This window comes from Osmerus eperlanus, chromosome 25 (assembly GCF_963692335.1).
Source record: "Osmerus eperlanus chromosome 25, fOsmEpe2.1, whole genome shotgun sequence".
Taxonomy (NCBI): Eukaryota; Metazoa; Chordata; class Actinopteri; order Osmeriformes; family Osmeridae; genus Osmerus; species Osmerus eperlanus.
The window spans coordinates 1,988,227-2,005,492 of NC_085042.1; the positions used below are offsets into that span (position 1 = coordinate 1,988,227).

General features: G+C 48.8%; 1 protein-coding gene across 1 annotated transcript; it reads right to left on the reverse strand.

Annotated features, from left to right (window-relative positions):
- Positions 1 to 530: 530 nt before the first annotated feature.
- On the reverse strand, positions 531 to 16,436 carry si:ch211-166a6.5 (clustered mitochondria protein homolog). Its single transcript, XM_062452106.1, is given in 31 exon segments — positions 531 to 1,323; positions 1,489 to 1,562; positions 2,155 to 2,283; positions 2,362 to 2,455; positions 2,629 to 2,738; positions 2,902 to 3,027; positions 3,885 to 3,965; positions 4,150 to 4,289; positions 4,712 to 4,865; positions 5,158 to 5,242; positions 5,432 to 5,687; positions 5,877 to 5,940; positions 6,050 to 6,075; positions 6,078 to 6,135; positions 6,137 to 6,202; positions 6,337 to 6,366; positions 6,368 to 6,440; positions 6,841 to 6,943; positions 7,070 to 7,143; positions 7,332 to 7,766; positions 8,015 to 8,200; positions 8,283 to 8,449; positions 9,131 to 9,223; positions 9,328 to 9,454; positions 9,601 to 9,723; positions 9,958 to 10,112; positions 10,208 to 10,350; positions 10,553 to 10,684; positions 13,792 to 13,963; positions 14,044 to 14,153; positions 16,181 to 16,436. Coding segments are annotated over 31 exon segments (4,431 nt in total). The 5' UTR covers positions 16,233 to 16,436.
- Between the last annotated feature and the right edge of the window lie 830 nt (positions 16,437 to 17,266).

The following is a 17,266-nucleotide window of genomic DNA, read 5'->3' on the forward strand; positions in this document are numbered from 1 at the left end:
AAGTGAACTATAAATAACAGCAGTTACATTAGCTGTATTGTAAGCCAAAATCAGAGGAACACGGTCATATTTTAGTTGGAAGTGAAAAGTTTATTATTGAATAAAGATCAGTGCAGCCCTCTCCCAAACGCCCTGCCATGAAGCACAGTACAGTGTCTCTATCTCTCTCTGTGTCTTTGTGTAAGTAAAGTAAGAATGACATTGTCGAAGCACACCTGTCACTGGTCACATGTTGCCTAGACTCCTAACCTCGCTCCTCAGTCTGCTTCTCCATTGGCCGTGCATCCCTCTTCTGTGACCAAGCTGACTTTCAATTGGTTGACACTGACTGTCGCAACTCCATTAGCAACTACCTCAGGTTCAGATGGGTCAGTAATGTTACCTAGAATTTCCTTCACTGCAATCAAATTCTCGGATCCACACTTTCCAATGGCCGTCTTCACCTTGCTGTCTGTTCTTGTCTCACCTCCATTTTGTGTCTGACTGTGTCCCTCAAGCTCTTTATTTGCTGGGTCTGTGTGGACCTCTGCCTAAGCCCTGACTCCAACCTCTTCTCCTGCCTCATCCCTGCCTCCAATCTCCCCTCCTGCCTCAGCCTTACCTCCAACCTCTTCTCCTGCCTCATCCCTGCCTCCAACCACTTCTCCTGCCTCAGCCCTGCCGCCAACCTCCCCTCCGGTCTCTGCAGTTGGGGCCATGTCCCCAGCTGCTGACTCGACCTCAGTAGGCTGCTGGACGCTGCCGTTAACATCTGTGACCTCCACTGACCCCTCCCCTCCTGGCTGTTTCTCCCGGTTCTCCTCCCTGCTCCCCCGTGGAGGGCCCTCTCCGTTCTCCTCCCTGCTCCCCCGTGGAGGGCCCTCTCCGTTCTCCCCCCTGCTCCCCCGTGGAGGGCCCTCTCCGTTCTCCTCCCTGCTCCCCCGTGGAGGGCCCTCTCCGTTCTCCCCCCTGCTCCCCCGTGGAGGGCCCTCTCCGTTCTCCCCCCTGCTCCCCCGTGGAGGGCCCTCTCCGTTCTCCTCCCTGCTCCCCCGTGGAGGGCCCTCTCCGTTCTCCTCCCTGCTCCCCCGTGGAGGGCCCTCTCCGTTCTCCCCCCTGCTCCCCCGTGGAGGGCCCTCTCCGTTCTCCCCCCTGCTCCCCCGTGGAGGGCCCTCTCCGTTCTCCCCCCTGCTCCCCCGTGGAGGGCCCTCTCCGTTCTCCTCCCCTCCTCCATTCTGTCTCGGTTCTTCACGTGAAGCGTTCTCCTCTCCAGCGTTCTGGGCAGCTCTGTTGGCTTCCTCAGCGTCCCTCAGCTCTCTCAGCTTCTGTCTGAACTGCTGGAGGCCACTGGGGGGAAAACAGTCATACTGAGTGACATCACCTCTGCTTACACAGACACAAACAAGCTGGAATGTCTCTAACTGACACTGACATTTTGGTTTATGTTTGGTTCAAAAGATACTTTCTTGACCGGACCGGACTGGACAGAGGTGAGGGTGGTCGAGGGTTTACCTGTCTGCGTTCCTCCTGACCTCTGTAACCAGAATCAGCTGCTCCAGAATGGTCTCAGCTGAGGGGGTTAGAATCTGCACACACACATATATACACACACACACACAGGTTTACATCCGACTCATTCATCATAAAGACTGTGTAGTGTACTTAGTATGTATGGGAGTCAGGCTAGTAATCTGAAGGTTGCCAGTTCGATTCCCGGCCGTGTCAAATGACGTTGTGTCCAAGGCAAGGCACTTCACCCTACTTGCCTCGGGGGAATGTCCCTGTACTTCCTGTAAGTCGCTTTGGATAAGAGCGTCTGCTAAATGACTAAATGTAATGTAATGTATATAAAGTACACATCAAGTATGTGTGTGTGTACCCCAGGTGTGTCTGTATCCAGAGGCGGTTCTAGTAATTTGGGGGCCCTAGGCAGAGACTGGTTGAGGCCCCTAAATAATGTATTTCTTTACCTGGCTTTCTCCCTCTTTAATATAGGATATCATTTGATTACATGTTTGAGAGAAACACAAATATAAAAAATAACATACTGTACTATATATCATATTTGTAGAATTTTCACCGGGGCGCCAGACATTCTGGGGCCCTAGGCAGCTGCCTACTTTGCCTAATGGTAGCGCCGCCGCCGTCTGTATCTCAGGTGGACGTGTGCGTGTGTACCTCAAGCATGCGCGTGTCCATGAGTTCTGGTGCGCCCTTTCTCAGAGTGCGCTCTACACGCACTGCATTCTGGGTAATGGTTCTCAGGAAATCCGAGCTGCAGCGTGTCTGAGGGTGGTCCTCGCCATGCTGAAGGAGGAAACAAGGTTACACACGCAAAAACACACACACACACACACGCACACACACACACACACAGGTACTGACCAGGCTGGTGAAGGCAGCCAGGGCCTCCCTTTCATGATTTATGGCAGAACGATAGTCCCCTGCTAAACACATTGACTGGGACAACAGGTGCTGACTGCGAGAGGAGAGAGAGGAGCAGAGAGGAGCAGAGAGGAGGAGAGAGAGGAGCAGAGAGGAGGAGGTTAAAACCGAGAGGAGCTTTACAGCTTCACAACTACGACTCGACTCAATGGATTCCGTCCGAGTGATCCTACGGGGTTGGAAACTGTCGACGGTTAAACAGGACACCTGAGAGCAGTGCGCAGGTCTTTCGGTCCGAAGAAGGAAGTGTTGAGCTTGAGCGCGTTCCGTAAGTACTGGCCCGATTGCTCTCCTGTCAATACAAGCCCCAGGCAGCCCTGCGAGGAGGACGGAGAAAGATGGAGAGAGAGAGAAGGGACGGAAAAAGAGGGACAGAAAGACAGAGACAGAGTGAGAGAGTACAAAACAGGGACTGCATGATGCTCACTGTGCTTTCGGCAGAGTTAAGCGTGAAGGGTTGGCAGGTGTGTGTTTTCTCACGTCCAACGTGGCGGCGTACGGGTGGTCTTCACCATGCACGGTCAGCGTCAGGAGACGGGCTCGGAAGAGACAGCGCTGGGACAGAGCCTGCTCTCCGCCCGCGTAGGCGTACACCGCCAGCAGCACCTGCAAGACGCACGGCGTTACACACGCGCACACACAGTAGGGGTCACATTGCCCGTACTGGGATTCGAACTCGGGACCTCGGACTTGCAGAGCTCTAGACCTATAGGGAGTCAGGTGGCTGAGCGGTTAGGGAACCGGGCTAGTAATCTGAAGGTTGCCAGTTCGATTCCCGGCCGTGCAAAATGCTAAATGCTAAAGTGCTGATGACTGACAGTTTATGCAGCATAATACAATGTGGAATCATCAGCATGCTGATGATTCCACATTGTATTATGCTGACAGTTTATGCAGCATAATACAATGTGGAATCATCAGCATGCTGATGATTCCACATTGTATTATGCTGCATAAACTGTCAGTGAACTGGACAATGTTTTATCAGCTGAGTTAAATATGTTTCTTTTGTATTTTTTGTAATATTTGTATTTTTTGTATTTTTATATTGTAAATTACTGCAACTTATATTTTATTTTATATTTTATTGTATAGTTTATTTTAATAAACTAATTTTAATTAATTTAATTAATTATTGTAATTCCACTTGGTATTGCTAGTTATGTACCCTTAGTATAGTTAGTCCTCATATTTACATTTTTGATTTCTATATGTTTAATGTTTGCACCTTCCTGCCAAAGCAAATTCCTTGTCGGTGCAAACTTTCATGGCAAATAAAACCCATTCTGATTCAGATTTTGATTGGATAAAACTAAATAAGTTGGTACTGAACATTTCGAAAACCAAATCAATTATCTTGGGATCGAGTCATAAACTGTTATCTACACCAAAGATGAGTTTGAACTTGTCTGGGGACCCTATAGAACAGGTAGATAAAGTAAAATAATAAACAATAAACTCACGTATTGCTGGATGGTGTTGGGGTGGTCGAAGCCGAGCACTCTTTCACTGATGACCACAGCTCTCAGCTGGACACTCCGTGCCTGGAGCAGGGGGGGGGGGGGGGGGGGGGGTGTCAAGACAAGCAGACACGGCCTTGAGTGTGTGTGTAAGAGTGTGTATGATGTGTCGATCTTTTTGTGTGTACATACATGTGTGTATGTCTGTGTGTGTGTGTATGTCTTTGTGTGTTTGCCTGTATGTAGGTAGGTGTGTGTGTGTGTCCACCTCGGTTGGTTGTCCCTGGAGGTAGGCCACCCTGGCCATCAGACTGAGACAGTGGCAGGCCTCTGGGTGGAGGTCGTCGCACACTCGACCAAACAGGTAGGAGGCCTCCTTCAGATGCTCATACGCTGGTTCCAACAGACCTGGAGAGATACACACATAGACACACACCACACACACACGCACAAACCACACACCCACCACACACACACTTGTCTTGAGCTCCAGAGACAATATAATATTATAATATTATATGAATTTTGTGAATAATAGAAACAACTTTTTTTTATGGGGTACGCATACCCAAAGTGGAACATTGAGAGTAAATCATGAAAATATGGGTATAAATATATAGTTGTACAATATAAATACAGGTCTAGGGTAGTGCTTGGATTTGGAAATCCGGAAAAGAGGATGCTGAACTAAAAAATATTGGGAAACACTATTCCACATGAACAAAGACAGGCAGATGACCGGACGGTAGGATGGTGTGCAAAGGTAGGTGGTTATAGTGCATATTTGCACAGGGTCTGTTGTGTAGCAGGGCCTGTAGTGTCCATGTCACCTTTCTTCATGTTGCTCTGAGCAGCACGGAACGCTGCAGAAGCGTCGGCTGTCGTCATGGTGATGTGTTTGACGACGGGGAAGAGGTTGAGCACGTCGTCAGGGCTGAAGGCTGCCTTGGTACGGTTGTCAAGGAGGTAGTCTCTCAGTCTGAGCTGGGATGGACCAGAACAGGTCAACACCCTACAGCAGACCCACTCTACTACGGCAAGTTACTAAATATGCAGCCACTGTTCAGGGTTGAATTTACAGTTTACAGTATGGAGCATTTACAGATCATCTATAAAGGTAACTCAAAATAGAGTCACTGCACTTCTGAGTCTGTGTGTGTGTATATGTGCATTAGCATTAGTGTGTGTGTGCATTAGCATGAGTGTGTGTCTGTGTGTGCATTAGCATGTGTGTGTGTGTGTGTATGTGTGTATGTGTGTGTGTGTGTGTGTGTACCTGCACTCCAGTCTTCAGGCAGAACTCTCTGAGCAGAGACAGTTTCTGCAGCCTGTACAGCTCCACCAGGTGGTCAGGACCAGAACTGCAACACAGATCGCGTTGAAGAAGTTACTACCAACCAACAGGGGCATCAAAGTGGGGGGGAAGTGGGACTGACTGACCAGGACCCAATGGTGGGAGGGCTCATATAGCTTAGAAAGGACATGTGTTGAGTGAAAAAACAGACATAACCAAAAATAGGGAGAAGGGGTCCCAAATAGCTCAATCTCACCCCAGTTCGTCAGTGATGCCATAGGTCTCTGTAGCATCCTGGACAATCAGGTTCCAGAGCTCAGCTCCACTGAGCATGCTCCAGGTTGTGCTGTCAGAGGCCCCACCCCCTCGGCCGCGCTTCCTGGAACGCTTTTTAGTCTCCTCCCCCACGGGGGCGGAGCTGAAGTGGGAAACCAATAGGCAGCAGAGGAAGTGACTGACAGCTGCTGACAGACTGGCGATCTCCACCCCCTAATGAAAGAAGAGCTAGATCACTATAGATACAGGTCCAGACACGTTCACCGTTGTTATACCAAAGAGTACAGCTGTCATTTAGAGGCTTTGCCCAATATTTGCTTTGCATTGCGAGGGGCAGATAAAGCATGAATATAGTTGTTGAGTCATGTTTCCTTCCCCTGATGAAACCATGTGTGGAGCCCTGATGTGTTTTATATTCTAAATACCTGGAGGAGAGTTGTTGAACATGCGCTTGGAGGAACGAATCACAATTTCCCCAACGGCCAACCTCTGAAAGAAGGAGAGGAGACAGAAAGAAAGTGAGAGAAAGATGAGAGAGATTCCGAGTAAAACGCTAAAGGCTGAGGGTTCGGGCTCTTGTATCTCCTGTAGCACTGACCATAATGTGCCTGAGTCGCTCTTGTCATCGGATTGGCTGACGGCCTTGGTCAGCTGACCCAGGTAGCGAAGATTGATGCCTTTTTGGGTGCAGAGCCTGTCTGAGAGTAGCACCGTCTAGAGGAACGTCGATGCCCTGCAGGCAGTCCTCAATCTGTCCACACAAACACGTATTACGGCGATGCCCTTTCGACACACGGAATACTTCTCCAACCAAACAGCCAATCAACAAAAGCCAGCACGTTGTACAACAGTTGTGTGCGTGTGGAGGCGGGAGGAGGGACTCACAAAGGCAGGGATCTGGTGGGTGGTGATGAAGGGCAGCGGCCTCTCTCAGGAGTCTCTTCTGCAGGCGGACGCTTGCACCGTCACATCTGGGAAGTCCAGCCCTTCACACACCACCGCTTGGTTCGATTATGACAGACTGTAGCTGTGCGGGTGTGTCTGTGTGGTGCGCCGGACGTGGGAGAAGACAGGAGAACGAGAGAGAGAAGAGAGAGAGAGAGAGAGAGAGGAGAGAGAGAGAGAGAGAGAGAGAGAGAGAGAGAGAGAGATGAGAGGAGAGAGATGAGATAGAGAGAGGAGAGAGAGAGAGAAGAGAACGAGAGAGAGAGAGAGAGAGAGAGAGAGAGAGAGAGGAGAGAGAGAACGAGAAAATAAAGAAAGAGAGAGAGAGGAGAGAGAGAGAGAGAGAGAGAGGAGAGAGAAGAGAGAGATGAGAGAGAGAGAGAGAGAGAGAGAGAGAGAGAGAGAGAGAGAGAGAGAGAGAGAGAGTGAGGAGGATTTCTACCTTGGTTGAAGATGTTGGGGTTGAAGCGCATTTCAAAGATGATATCACTGACTGAGCCCACATCTTTACAAGCACCTCTGACTGCGTCAGTTCCTCTGGCGTCACCTGTAATACACACACACACACACACACACACAGTACAAAAGGTCAAAAGTCAGTCAGGTTATACAATGCATTGAAGTGTGGCATATGCAAAAATACCCCAAACACATAAGACACACACACTCTAACCTGGTTTCACACACTCCTCCACTCCTCCGTTCTCCTCCATCCTCTCCCTGACACGCTTGGTGAACTGTGACTGCCTGTAAAGGATGGAGAGAGGGAGAGGGAGGGAGGAAGGAGAGCAAGAGAGAGAGGAATGAGGAAGATGACCAGAATGATCCCCACGGTCACTTTTCTCCCAAATCAAAACAAGATGGCGGTCAACTAGTGAGTATGTTGCTAGCCATGGTAATGCAATGGTGGCAGCCGGTGTGACTCTGGAACTCACTTGTGCTGAGCGAACTCGTGTATTAGCTCAGGCCTCAGTCTGCACAGTCTGTGAGGGAACGTCCGGGGCAGACCTTTCTCTGAGTGGTACCTCTCTGGCCACCCCTCTCCCTCCTTTTCGTCCTCCTCTCCTCCACTCCCTTTCCTCCCGTCTCCCCCTCTCTCCCCCTCCTCCTCTCCCCTGGTCTCTCCGCTAGGGCAGTAGTTGGCGTCCACTGGCAGGGTCCTGAACAGGTCCAGCAGGTAGAACCTTCCGTCTGGCCCCAGGACACCCTGGGCGTCCACCGAGGTGAACAGGGGCACCTGCTGGCCGTTGGGAGCCAGCACGGCGTGTCTCTGCAGGGAGAGGGCCTTGGCAGCCTGGGCCAACAGCTCCAGCATCCGCCTGCGGTAGGGGGACTCCTGCGGCCCCGCGGCCACCCCGTACAGCAGGCCCCTGGGATGGAGGGGGGGGTAGAGTTAGGGTTATCAGAACTCACAGTACTAACAGCTACAGTCTCAAGGGTGGGGGTGGGGGGCAGAGCTAGGGTTATCAGAATTCACATTACTATTACGGGGGCGAGAGATGGGGTTAGCAGAACCCACACGCTAACATCTACGCTATGTGTCAGGTCCATCAGAGCCCATGTTTGCAGAGGGATGAGGAGTGTTGCGATAGAGGGGTGTTGAGGAGGGGGTACCTACCTAGGGGAAGGCTGTGGCCCCTGGCCCTGTTCCAGAGGCCCCTCCAGACCAGGAGCCAGACCCTGGGCAGACAGGCGGACCCCTCGGTAATCCACGGTGGCGGTGGGGAGTGTGTGCAGCCCCTGTAGCGCCCCCCCTAGGTCGCTGTACAGCTGTACACCTCTCAGCTCCAGCTTCTGCGCAGCCCTGCCATAGATAAAGAGGTTCAAACAGCAGAACTACCTGTGTTTACCAGAGGACGATTCGATTTCGTGGTATCTTCTCCTACCTGCGTCCCCTCTCCCCGTCCGGAGCCCCCCCAGCACCCCCCCGGCTCAGGAACAGCCCACCCCACAGGAAGCCAGGGTCGTCTGGGCCTCCACTGATTGACTCCACAAAGCCGTCCATCACAGTCTCTGCAGCCTGAGCCGCTGCCCACACAAACGCACTGTTTACCTGAGAAAAAGAGAGGGAGAGAGAGGGCAAGAGGGAGAGAAAGAGAGAGGGAGGTTGAGATAGAGAAAGTGAAAGAGAAGGTTGTGGGTGAGAAAGGGAGAGAAAGGGACAGGGGGAAGAGAGAGTGAGAGAGAGGGGGGGGGGGAGAGAGAGGGAAGTGGAGAGGGAGTGAAGAGGGGGAGAGAGCAGGCTATTACAGCAGTGATGCTTGAGGTCTGCAGGTCAAAGCAATTCCAGCAGACAGACTTCAGGACCCAGGCTAGGACAATAACACTGGGAAACACTGGGGTTGTAGGCCAGTAGGGCACACACACACACACACACACACAACCCACACACACTGTCTTTCTGTGGCTGCTGGACCAAGAGCAGTCTGGCAGAGCGACAAGGAGAGAGAGAAAGAGAGAGATAGAGGAAGTAGGTCTACTCTGGATCAACACCAGCCTACTGTCAGCCAACAATTCCTATGGCCTGATCTGATCTCTGTGCATCTCTCTCCCTTTCACTCTCACCCTCCTTCTCCTCCTCCTCCTTCCCTTCTAAAAGCCTTGCAGGTTATTACTCCTTTGTAATGCTTCTGGTGGCCTGCTGAAGTTAGAACTTTAAGAGAAAGAGGACGTGTGTTGGAGAAATCAAGGACACAGCAGGGATGTGGACCCATGGGAGGTTTTTTTCTCATACCTGCAGCAAAGCTCTGTCTCTCTGCAGTCTCTCCTCCAGAGAACCCTGAGGAAGATCTCTGGCTAGCTGCAACTCCTCATTCCAGTCTGGGGACTACACACACACAGGCACACACACACACACATTATAATGGGAAAACACAGTAAACTGTCTTTGGGCCCAGCAGGCAATTTCCACAGAGATATTCTGAAGCCCACCTGTGCTGATCCCTGCTCCTCCAGTCTGCTGTAAAGGTTTCTGTGTATGTGAGAGGCAGAAGAGGGACCCAGCCAGCACATGGTACGGTAGGGGGTGGGCAGCACCTCTGCCGGGGGCACCTGAGGTCTACAGTAGGGAAAACGCACATTACCCACAACCCATTGCACCCACAGGAAACATTTCCGTTTCCTTTTGTGGCTGTGGGTGCCCGCGTGCGCTCGTGTGTAAATATGTGTGTGTACGCGCGCGCGCGCGCGTGTGTGGGGCGCTACCTGTTTCTCAGGGTTGCGAGGGCCCGTTTGAAGCCGGGGCTGAAGTGAGCGAGCAGGTCGGTGAGACAGTGGCAGACTGGAGTGGACGGAGCGGGGCGAGGGTCAAAACCTTCCTCAGTAGACCTGAGAACAGCACACAGAGAATGAGGTGAAGGGATGTGCGAAATATAGAGAGCACACTGACACTATACAGACGACAAAGAAATACAGTATACGATAATACACAGACAGCACACAGACAATTATACAGATACGACACAGATAATACAAACAAGATACAGGTCACAAACAGGCAATAATCAGATAGTATGCAGAAAATGTACAGAAAAGGTGTTAGAGCACAGAGCCTCTCCTCACCTGTTGTGGTAGAATCCTCGTGAACAGGATGTGATGTCGCACCTGCGACCTTCCAGCGTGAGAACAGTGATGTACAGGAAGTCCCCCTGCAGTTTCCTGTGACCAGGGGGCGGGTTCCAACAGCTGAGTGACAAGTCCTTCAGACAGCGATGAGTCTGACAAGTGAGGGACAGTCACAAGGAGTTTGTGTGTGTTAGTGTGTACAGGGGGAGACGTTTCTATGTGTGTGTGTGTGTGTCTGTGTGTTCACCTCTGGTTGGGAACTGTGGGGTAGCACGGCTAGAAGGGGCATGTGTGGTGACCCAGGGAGGAGGTACTCTGGAGGAACTCCCTCCTGATTGGCTGGCTCTGTCTTTGCATTGCTCGCTGGGAGCTTCCCAGCTTTCTCAGTGGCTGAGGCCGGGACAGAGAGAACACGTTTGCCAAGGTTAGAGAGGCTACTGCTGCACAAAGGTTTGATAACGCATGTCTGTAAATGTGTGTGCGTGTGCATATCAACACCGTGTATGAGTTTGTGGTATGTGGGCATACCAGAAATGTGTGTATGTCAGCGTGTGTTTGTACTTGCAGCGTGTGTGTGAGTGTGTGTGCGTACCTGCAGTGTGTGTGAGTGTGTGCAGCAGGCTCGGGGAGCGTCCCTCGACCAGAGCGTCCGGGGTTCTGGCTGCTCTCAGCAGCTCCAGAACACGGCTCACATGCTCTCTGGCCGAACACGGGGAGTAGGGTTCTGCACCAGAGGAGCACACGTTAGTCACGTTTGTCACACACACACACACACAAACATACACACACCTGGTCACACAAGTACCCAGACTCACACACACACACACATACACCCTCACACACACTCACATACACACACCTGGTCACACACACACGCACATTCACACACACGGTCACACACGTACATGTACACACTCACACACACACACTCATACACATGGACACACACGTACATGTACACACACACAAAAAGATACACACATAGACACACAGGCACACACACGCATTCACAAACACATTGCCACACACACACACACACAGTCAAACATTCATACATGCACAGAAACACACACACACATAGTTTCACAGCACATACTGTAATTATGCACATTTAGTCGCACAGATTTTCACAAGAACACACGCACCTGCATGCACACAGATGCTGACTGGACCTGATCTAACTGGTCTGTAAATGCATCGTATTTGAATATTTGTACTGGCTTTGACATTTTGAAGGTAGAGAGGGGGACAGGAGGGAGGGGAAATGACACCGTTTTTTCCGATGGCTTAGACACAAAATGTTCAAATACGTAACACACACTTAGTGAAACCTGACACTAAAGGAGCAAAACAGCAGCCCAGACCTGCACAACTATAAGTACATTCTCAGCCTCACACTATTTGGTAAATACTACACACAGTGTTTTTCAAAACACCAAACACACTTAACTACGTTAGACACAGACATTTAAGATTATGTCACTTACGTTTTTTTCCAATTGCTTAGGTAAGCACAATTTTGAAAACAGGGCTCACTTTGTCAAAACACAACAAACGATTCACACAACTAGACACACGAGTAGCAGAACACCTCCAATCTTTTGCAAAATGAAACACTTTGTTAAAAACTATAAAATCATGTATAAAATACAATTTCTGTCACCATATGCCACACACATGGTTTATGAAATTGGACTCTGTTTGAACCAGTTACACACTGTTGTGCAAAATTTAAAACACGTTTACACTAACTATTCTTTTCTAATGAAATAACATGCTTGATTTTGTCAGAGATATTGTTACAGTAGAGTACGTACAAGTACATGAATATGTTGACCAAACACAACACACAAGACCAGTACTGCACACTGATGAAAATATTTATTTTTATATTTCTCCACATTGTCTACGTAAAGGCTGCATTTTGTGAAGAAAATCTGAACATATTTCAAATACTGTATCGTAGACTACATGCTGTAAACACAGCAAATACATTTGTGGAGACAAATTAAGGTATACAGCAAATGAAATACGGCAAATTGTTTCAATCATGGACTGCAGTAAGTGGGTACAAAAAAAGTACTGGTGTAGTGCATATAGTAGGCTACATTTTACTGTACTGTACTGTAGACAGTAGAGAAAAGTAGTTGTCACCTGTGCTCTTGTCAAAATGTCCAAATTACTGTTGCAACAGTATATCTGCTGAGGTTGGGCTGAACTCTCTGTCTAGCCTCTCTCAATGTTGCCCCATGGTTCACAACATGGTCAACCAATGTTGTTCGAATTTCATTAGATACTGTAAATTTGGCCCTATTCTTCCACGGCCTCCAGGTCTACCTCTCCCTACCACTCTTCCTCCACGGGCTCCCCCTCTCATCCTCACTCTTCCTCTTCCTGCAACATTGCCTTCCATTTTTTATGAGGACAGGTACACTGACCTGTTGCCTTTTATCGTGCTTACACCTGATCGGTATTTACAATTATGCACTTTTTTATGCACTTGATGCCCGTGTTTGATCCATTCCTTCGCATGTGTGGCATTTTACCTGACAGTGTCTAAACGGTCTGCGTCCTGTCCCCCTCTCTACCTTCAAAATGTCAAAGCCAGTACAAATATTCAAATACGATGCATTTACAGACCAGTTAGATCAGATCCAGTCAGTATCTGTGTGCATGCAGGTGTGTGTGTTTTTGTGAAAATGTGTGCGACTAAATGTGCATAATTACAGTATTGTGAAACTATGTGTGTGTGTGTTTCTGTGCATCTATGAATATATGACTATATGTGTGATATACTGTTGCAACAGTAATTTGGACATTTCAACAAGAGCACAGGTGAAAACTACTATTCTCTACTGTCTACAGTACAGTACAGTAAAATGTAGCCTACTAGATGCACTAAATCAGTGCATTTTTGGAAACATTCACGGCAGTCCATGATTGAAACAATGTACTATATTTCATTTGCTGAATACTTTCATTTGTCTCCACAAATGTATTTGCTGTGTTTACAGTATGTAGCCTACTATATACTATATTCTACTATTCAATTTGAAATGTGTTCTGATTTTCTGCACAAAATGCAGCCTTTACGGTACGTACACAATGTGGAGAAATACAGTAAATATTTTCATCAGTGTGCAGTACTGGTCTTGTGTGTTGTGTTTGGTCAACATATTCATGTACTTGTACGTACTCTACTGTAACAATATCTCTGACTAAATCAAGCAGGTTATATCATTAGAAAATAATAGTTTGTGTCCAATTTCATGAAACATGTGTGTGGCATATGGTGACATAAATTGGTTTTTATACATGATTGTATAATTTTGAATGAAGTGTTTCATTTTGCAAAAGACTGGAGGTGTTCTGCTACTCGTGTGTCTAGTTGTGTGAATCGTGTGTTGTGTTTTGACAAAGTGAGCCTTGTTTTCAACATTGTGCTTAGGCAATTGGAAAAAACTGTAAAGCCAGCATGAGAAAGAGATTGGGGGAGAGTAAAGAACGTTGAGAGGGAAGGAGAGAGGGGAGGAGAGAGAGAAGGAGACAGGCCGATATGACAAGAGGGAAGGAGAGAGAGAGGGAAGGAGAGAGGGAAGGAGACAGGCCAATATGACAAGAGGGAAGGAGAGAGGGGAGGAGAGAGAGAAGGAGACAGGCCAGTATGACAAGAGGGAAGGAGAGAGGGGAGGAGAGAGAGAAGGAGACAGGCCAGTATGACAAGAGGGAAGGAGAGAGGGGAGGAGAGAGAGAAGGAGACAGGCCAGTATGAGAAGAGGGAAGGCGAGAGAGGGGAGGAGAGAGAGGGAAGGAAGGATGAGAGTACCTCACCTTCCATAAGACGGAGGGTGGCCCCTGGTCTGAAACCCTTCAGGCTCTGGAGCTCCACCAGGGGCTCAAGGTTCATCCCTGCCAAGGCCAGCGACAGGCAGGAGCGAGGATACACCTCCTCCCTGGCCAGCAGGGACGTTACAGCATCCTGGACTAGCCAGAACCCATGCACCTGAAGAGAGAGGCCCAACATGACTAGTTGGACTAGCGTGCATGCTAACAGGTGTGTGGTGGCCCTCATCGTGTGTTTACCTGCAACTCAAACGGCTCCACCCCAGACCCCTGGATCTTCACAGGAAATGATGCGCTCTCTTCCTGCTTCATTTTGAAATCTCCACTCCCGTTGGTCAGTGTGGGGCCACCTGATTAACGGGGATGAACAGGAGAGAGAGAGAAAAGATACGGAGAAAGAGATGGAGAGAAAGTGGAGAGAGTGAAAAAAGAGAGCCAGACAGCGAGCGTGGGATGTGACCTGCCACACAACTAATGACTCCAGCTAATCTCCACCAGGGTCGCCCTTGACAGGATCCTACTTGCCTGTAACTGCTCTGCATCAAACACCATGTCATCCAAGTACAGCCTCATTACGTACGTGTCTCAAAATGCAATGTACTATATTTGGATGTTTGTTCGATGAGACTGGGAGGGTTTGTGAAAAGATTTGATGTGAACCACACTTACGCACTCACTCACACAGACGCAAGACAGAGCATGCTCATTTTATATCCTGTGGAATTTGTCCAACAGCAGTAAGAGCTGTGACCTCAGGCAGAAAGACAACCACACCCCACCCTGGCATGTTCACACCACAGCAGGCATGAAGAAGCACACACACACACACTGCCCATTCACACATCAGCATACATGTCCTGGCAAAGATCTATGTGACAAGCTTACAATCGCTAAGACCGTATGCGATCCACCTGCACCTCAAAGTTAGAGCAGGGGTCCTAAACGAATGTGTTTGCATTCCTTAGTAATGGTTTTCAACTGGGTTTCACCCCAGTGTGTGACATTCCCAGAGCACACAGGGTTAAGCGTTTGGCTCGAGGAGAGAAATGGCAGTTTTCCCCAAAGCCATTATGTTTACGAGGTACTTAGGGGTTAGGTTAGAGGGAGACCTGACCTAGTGACCTATTGGATGCGCTACTGGTGCCATGCTCCTAACACTGGCCTTTCTCCCGTATTCTTTATTTGTAGTGTTATATTGCATTTTGTTGTGAAGCACTTTGTGATTTTTATCTGCGAGAGGTGCTATACAAATAAACTTACTTACTAAAATTACTTACTACTTACTTACTTCTCCGTCCATTCTCTGAACCCAACCCTCCATTCTCTAATCCCTCTCTGGGTTGGCGACCGCGCTGCACAATTCAGTGACAGTCACAATGTATACAGTACTACTTCATTCCATACCAGTTTTCAGACTGGAAGTTTCCGCTTCTCAATGCTGCTGTCAAACATCTCGTCTGCATGGACACACACTGTATTCAAAACGCTCTTTTTTTGGGGTCATAAAAAGCAAGGAAACAGTTAACTCGTCCAATACTCCTATCAAATCCTGTGGCCCTTGTCTAAATTAAAGGTACCAGGCTGAGAATCCTTGTTAGATAATCTGTCAGTCATCCTTGTGCCTGGGGGGATACTCGTCCTTTGAAAGGAAACCACCTCAGGATGAGCTTACCTGGAGCCCTGCCAGCACACACTCTGTCTCTGTCCTGCGTGCACACACACGCACGCACACACACACACTCACAGGCACACACACTGTACCAACACACCTCCCCCTAAACACACACACTTACATGCACAAATGCTCACATGCACACACACACACACTCACATGCACACACATACTGTACATGCACCCCATCCCCTCCCCCCAAACACACACATATATGTAAACACATACTGTGCCCACACACACAGGAATGGAATGGATGGGAAAATGGTCTTACCCATGATCCTGTGCCAGATTTATAGCAGGCTCATTGTCTGTGTATGTGTTTTTAAGTGAGGGAGTGGAATAAAGTTCTGGAAGTGACCAGCGAGTCAAGACAAGAGAAACATCAGTGACTAAAAATGTGCAGACACAAATGATTCATTCTTCAGCCCATTATTCTGTTGTTTGTGGTGGGATCAAACATGCCTACTGCCTACTGACACACTACAGCAAACTGGGAGTTCAGATCCCTTGTTATCGAGGACCAACAAGCTGGAACCCAAACGGAGCCAGCTCGTTAAGATCAGCAGCAACTCAACAGGCACCAGCCTGGCTTCCCACAGTCCAACATACTGCACACCAAACAGAGAAGGAAAAGAGGGGAGTGAATCGAGAGCAAGGGGAAAGGGGGAGAGGGAGCAAGGCTTGGCAGTTGTTCCTTCTTACCCGTCGCTCCCTGGGTTTTCCCTTTTCCTCCTTTCTTCATTTTGTCCTTCATGGCTGTCTGTGTTGTATTTCCTGTCTCGTTGTGCAGCCCTCTCTGCCCTGCTCACTGGGATCTGTGGGAGTGTGTTCAAGCAGCGAAAAGCAAGGGAGTTGTGCGTGCGTGCGTCTGCTGGCCGTGCGTCCTGCCGTCGTCTCCAGGAAGTGTGCGAGTGCTGTGGAGAGAGGCTTGCTCCGGCTCTGTCTCCACCTGGTGAACTCAACCTACTGGTATACAAGTTGCACAAGACACACCCTGCAGTTGCTCAACACCACTTCATTACTCTCGCTCTCTCTTTTTTTCTTTCTTTCTTTCTCTCACACACACTTCTCACACTCTCTACCCAGGGATGGGTGTGTCCATTTTTTTGTTGTCTCTAAGTCCTTTCATCCTCTCCCTCCCCTGAACTTTCACTCAGCACTGGCCCATCCTCCACTCCATTTCAACGACAAAATAAATAAACAGCCACATTCTTTTTAGCACTTCTCACAAACCTTACAATTGACATGGTCATGGAAAACAGCTCCCCTTCCAGGCTTGAAACACTTAAAAGTATCTGCCGTGTGAAGGTTTTAGTGTGAATGGTAGGTGTGTGTTTGTTTTATCATTTAAATACAGTGTGTGTAATGTGTGTGTGTGTGTTTATGTAAAAGAGGAAACTATCCAGTTTTGGTTTCATTTCATTCCAAAGCAGTTGAAATTCAACATCTTGGTGGGCTGGAAAAACGAAACAAGCCTCAATTTCAGTCTCCAAGACAAATGTCACACAAAGGGGTTACCTGACAGCACCATGGGAGCACAAATGAGTCAAACCACATCCCTGGATTCAACACCTTGTTACCAGAACCTGGGAATGGTCTGCAGGAGTTTACTGGACCACATGGCTCAAAACTCACATAAAATATCAGCAAACAGAAGAAGCTTACACTGAGCACTCAGCATGTTGATTGAAAAATCCCTTCTTGTAATGTACGGTTATGAGCTGTGCTGGTAGATCATTTATAAGGTGCTGTGGTTCAAGCTAGTGTAGTTCAAGAAGTGTTCAAATT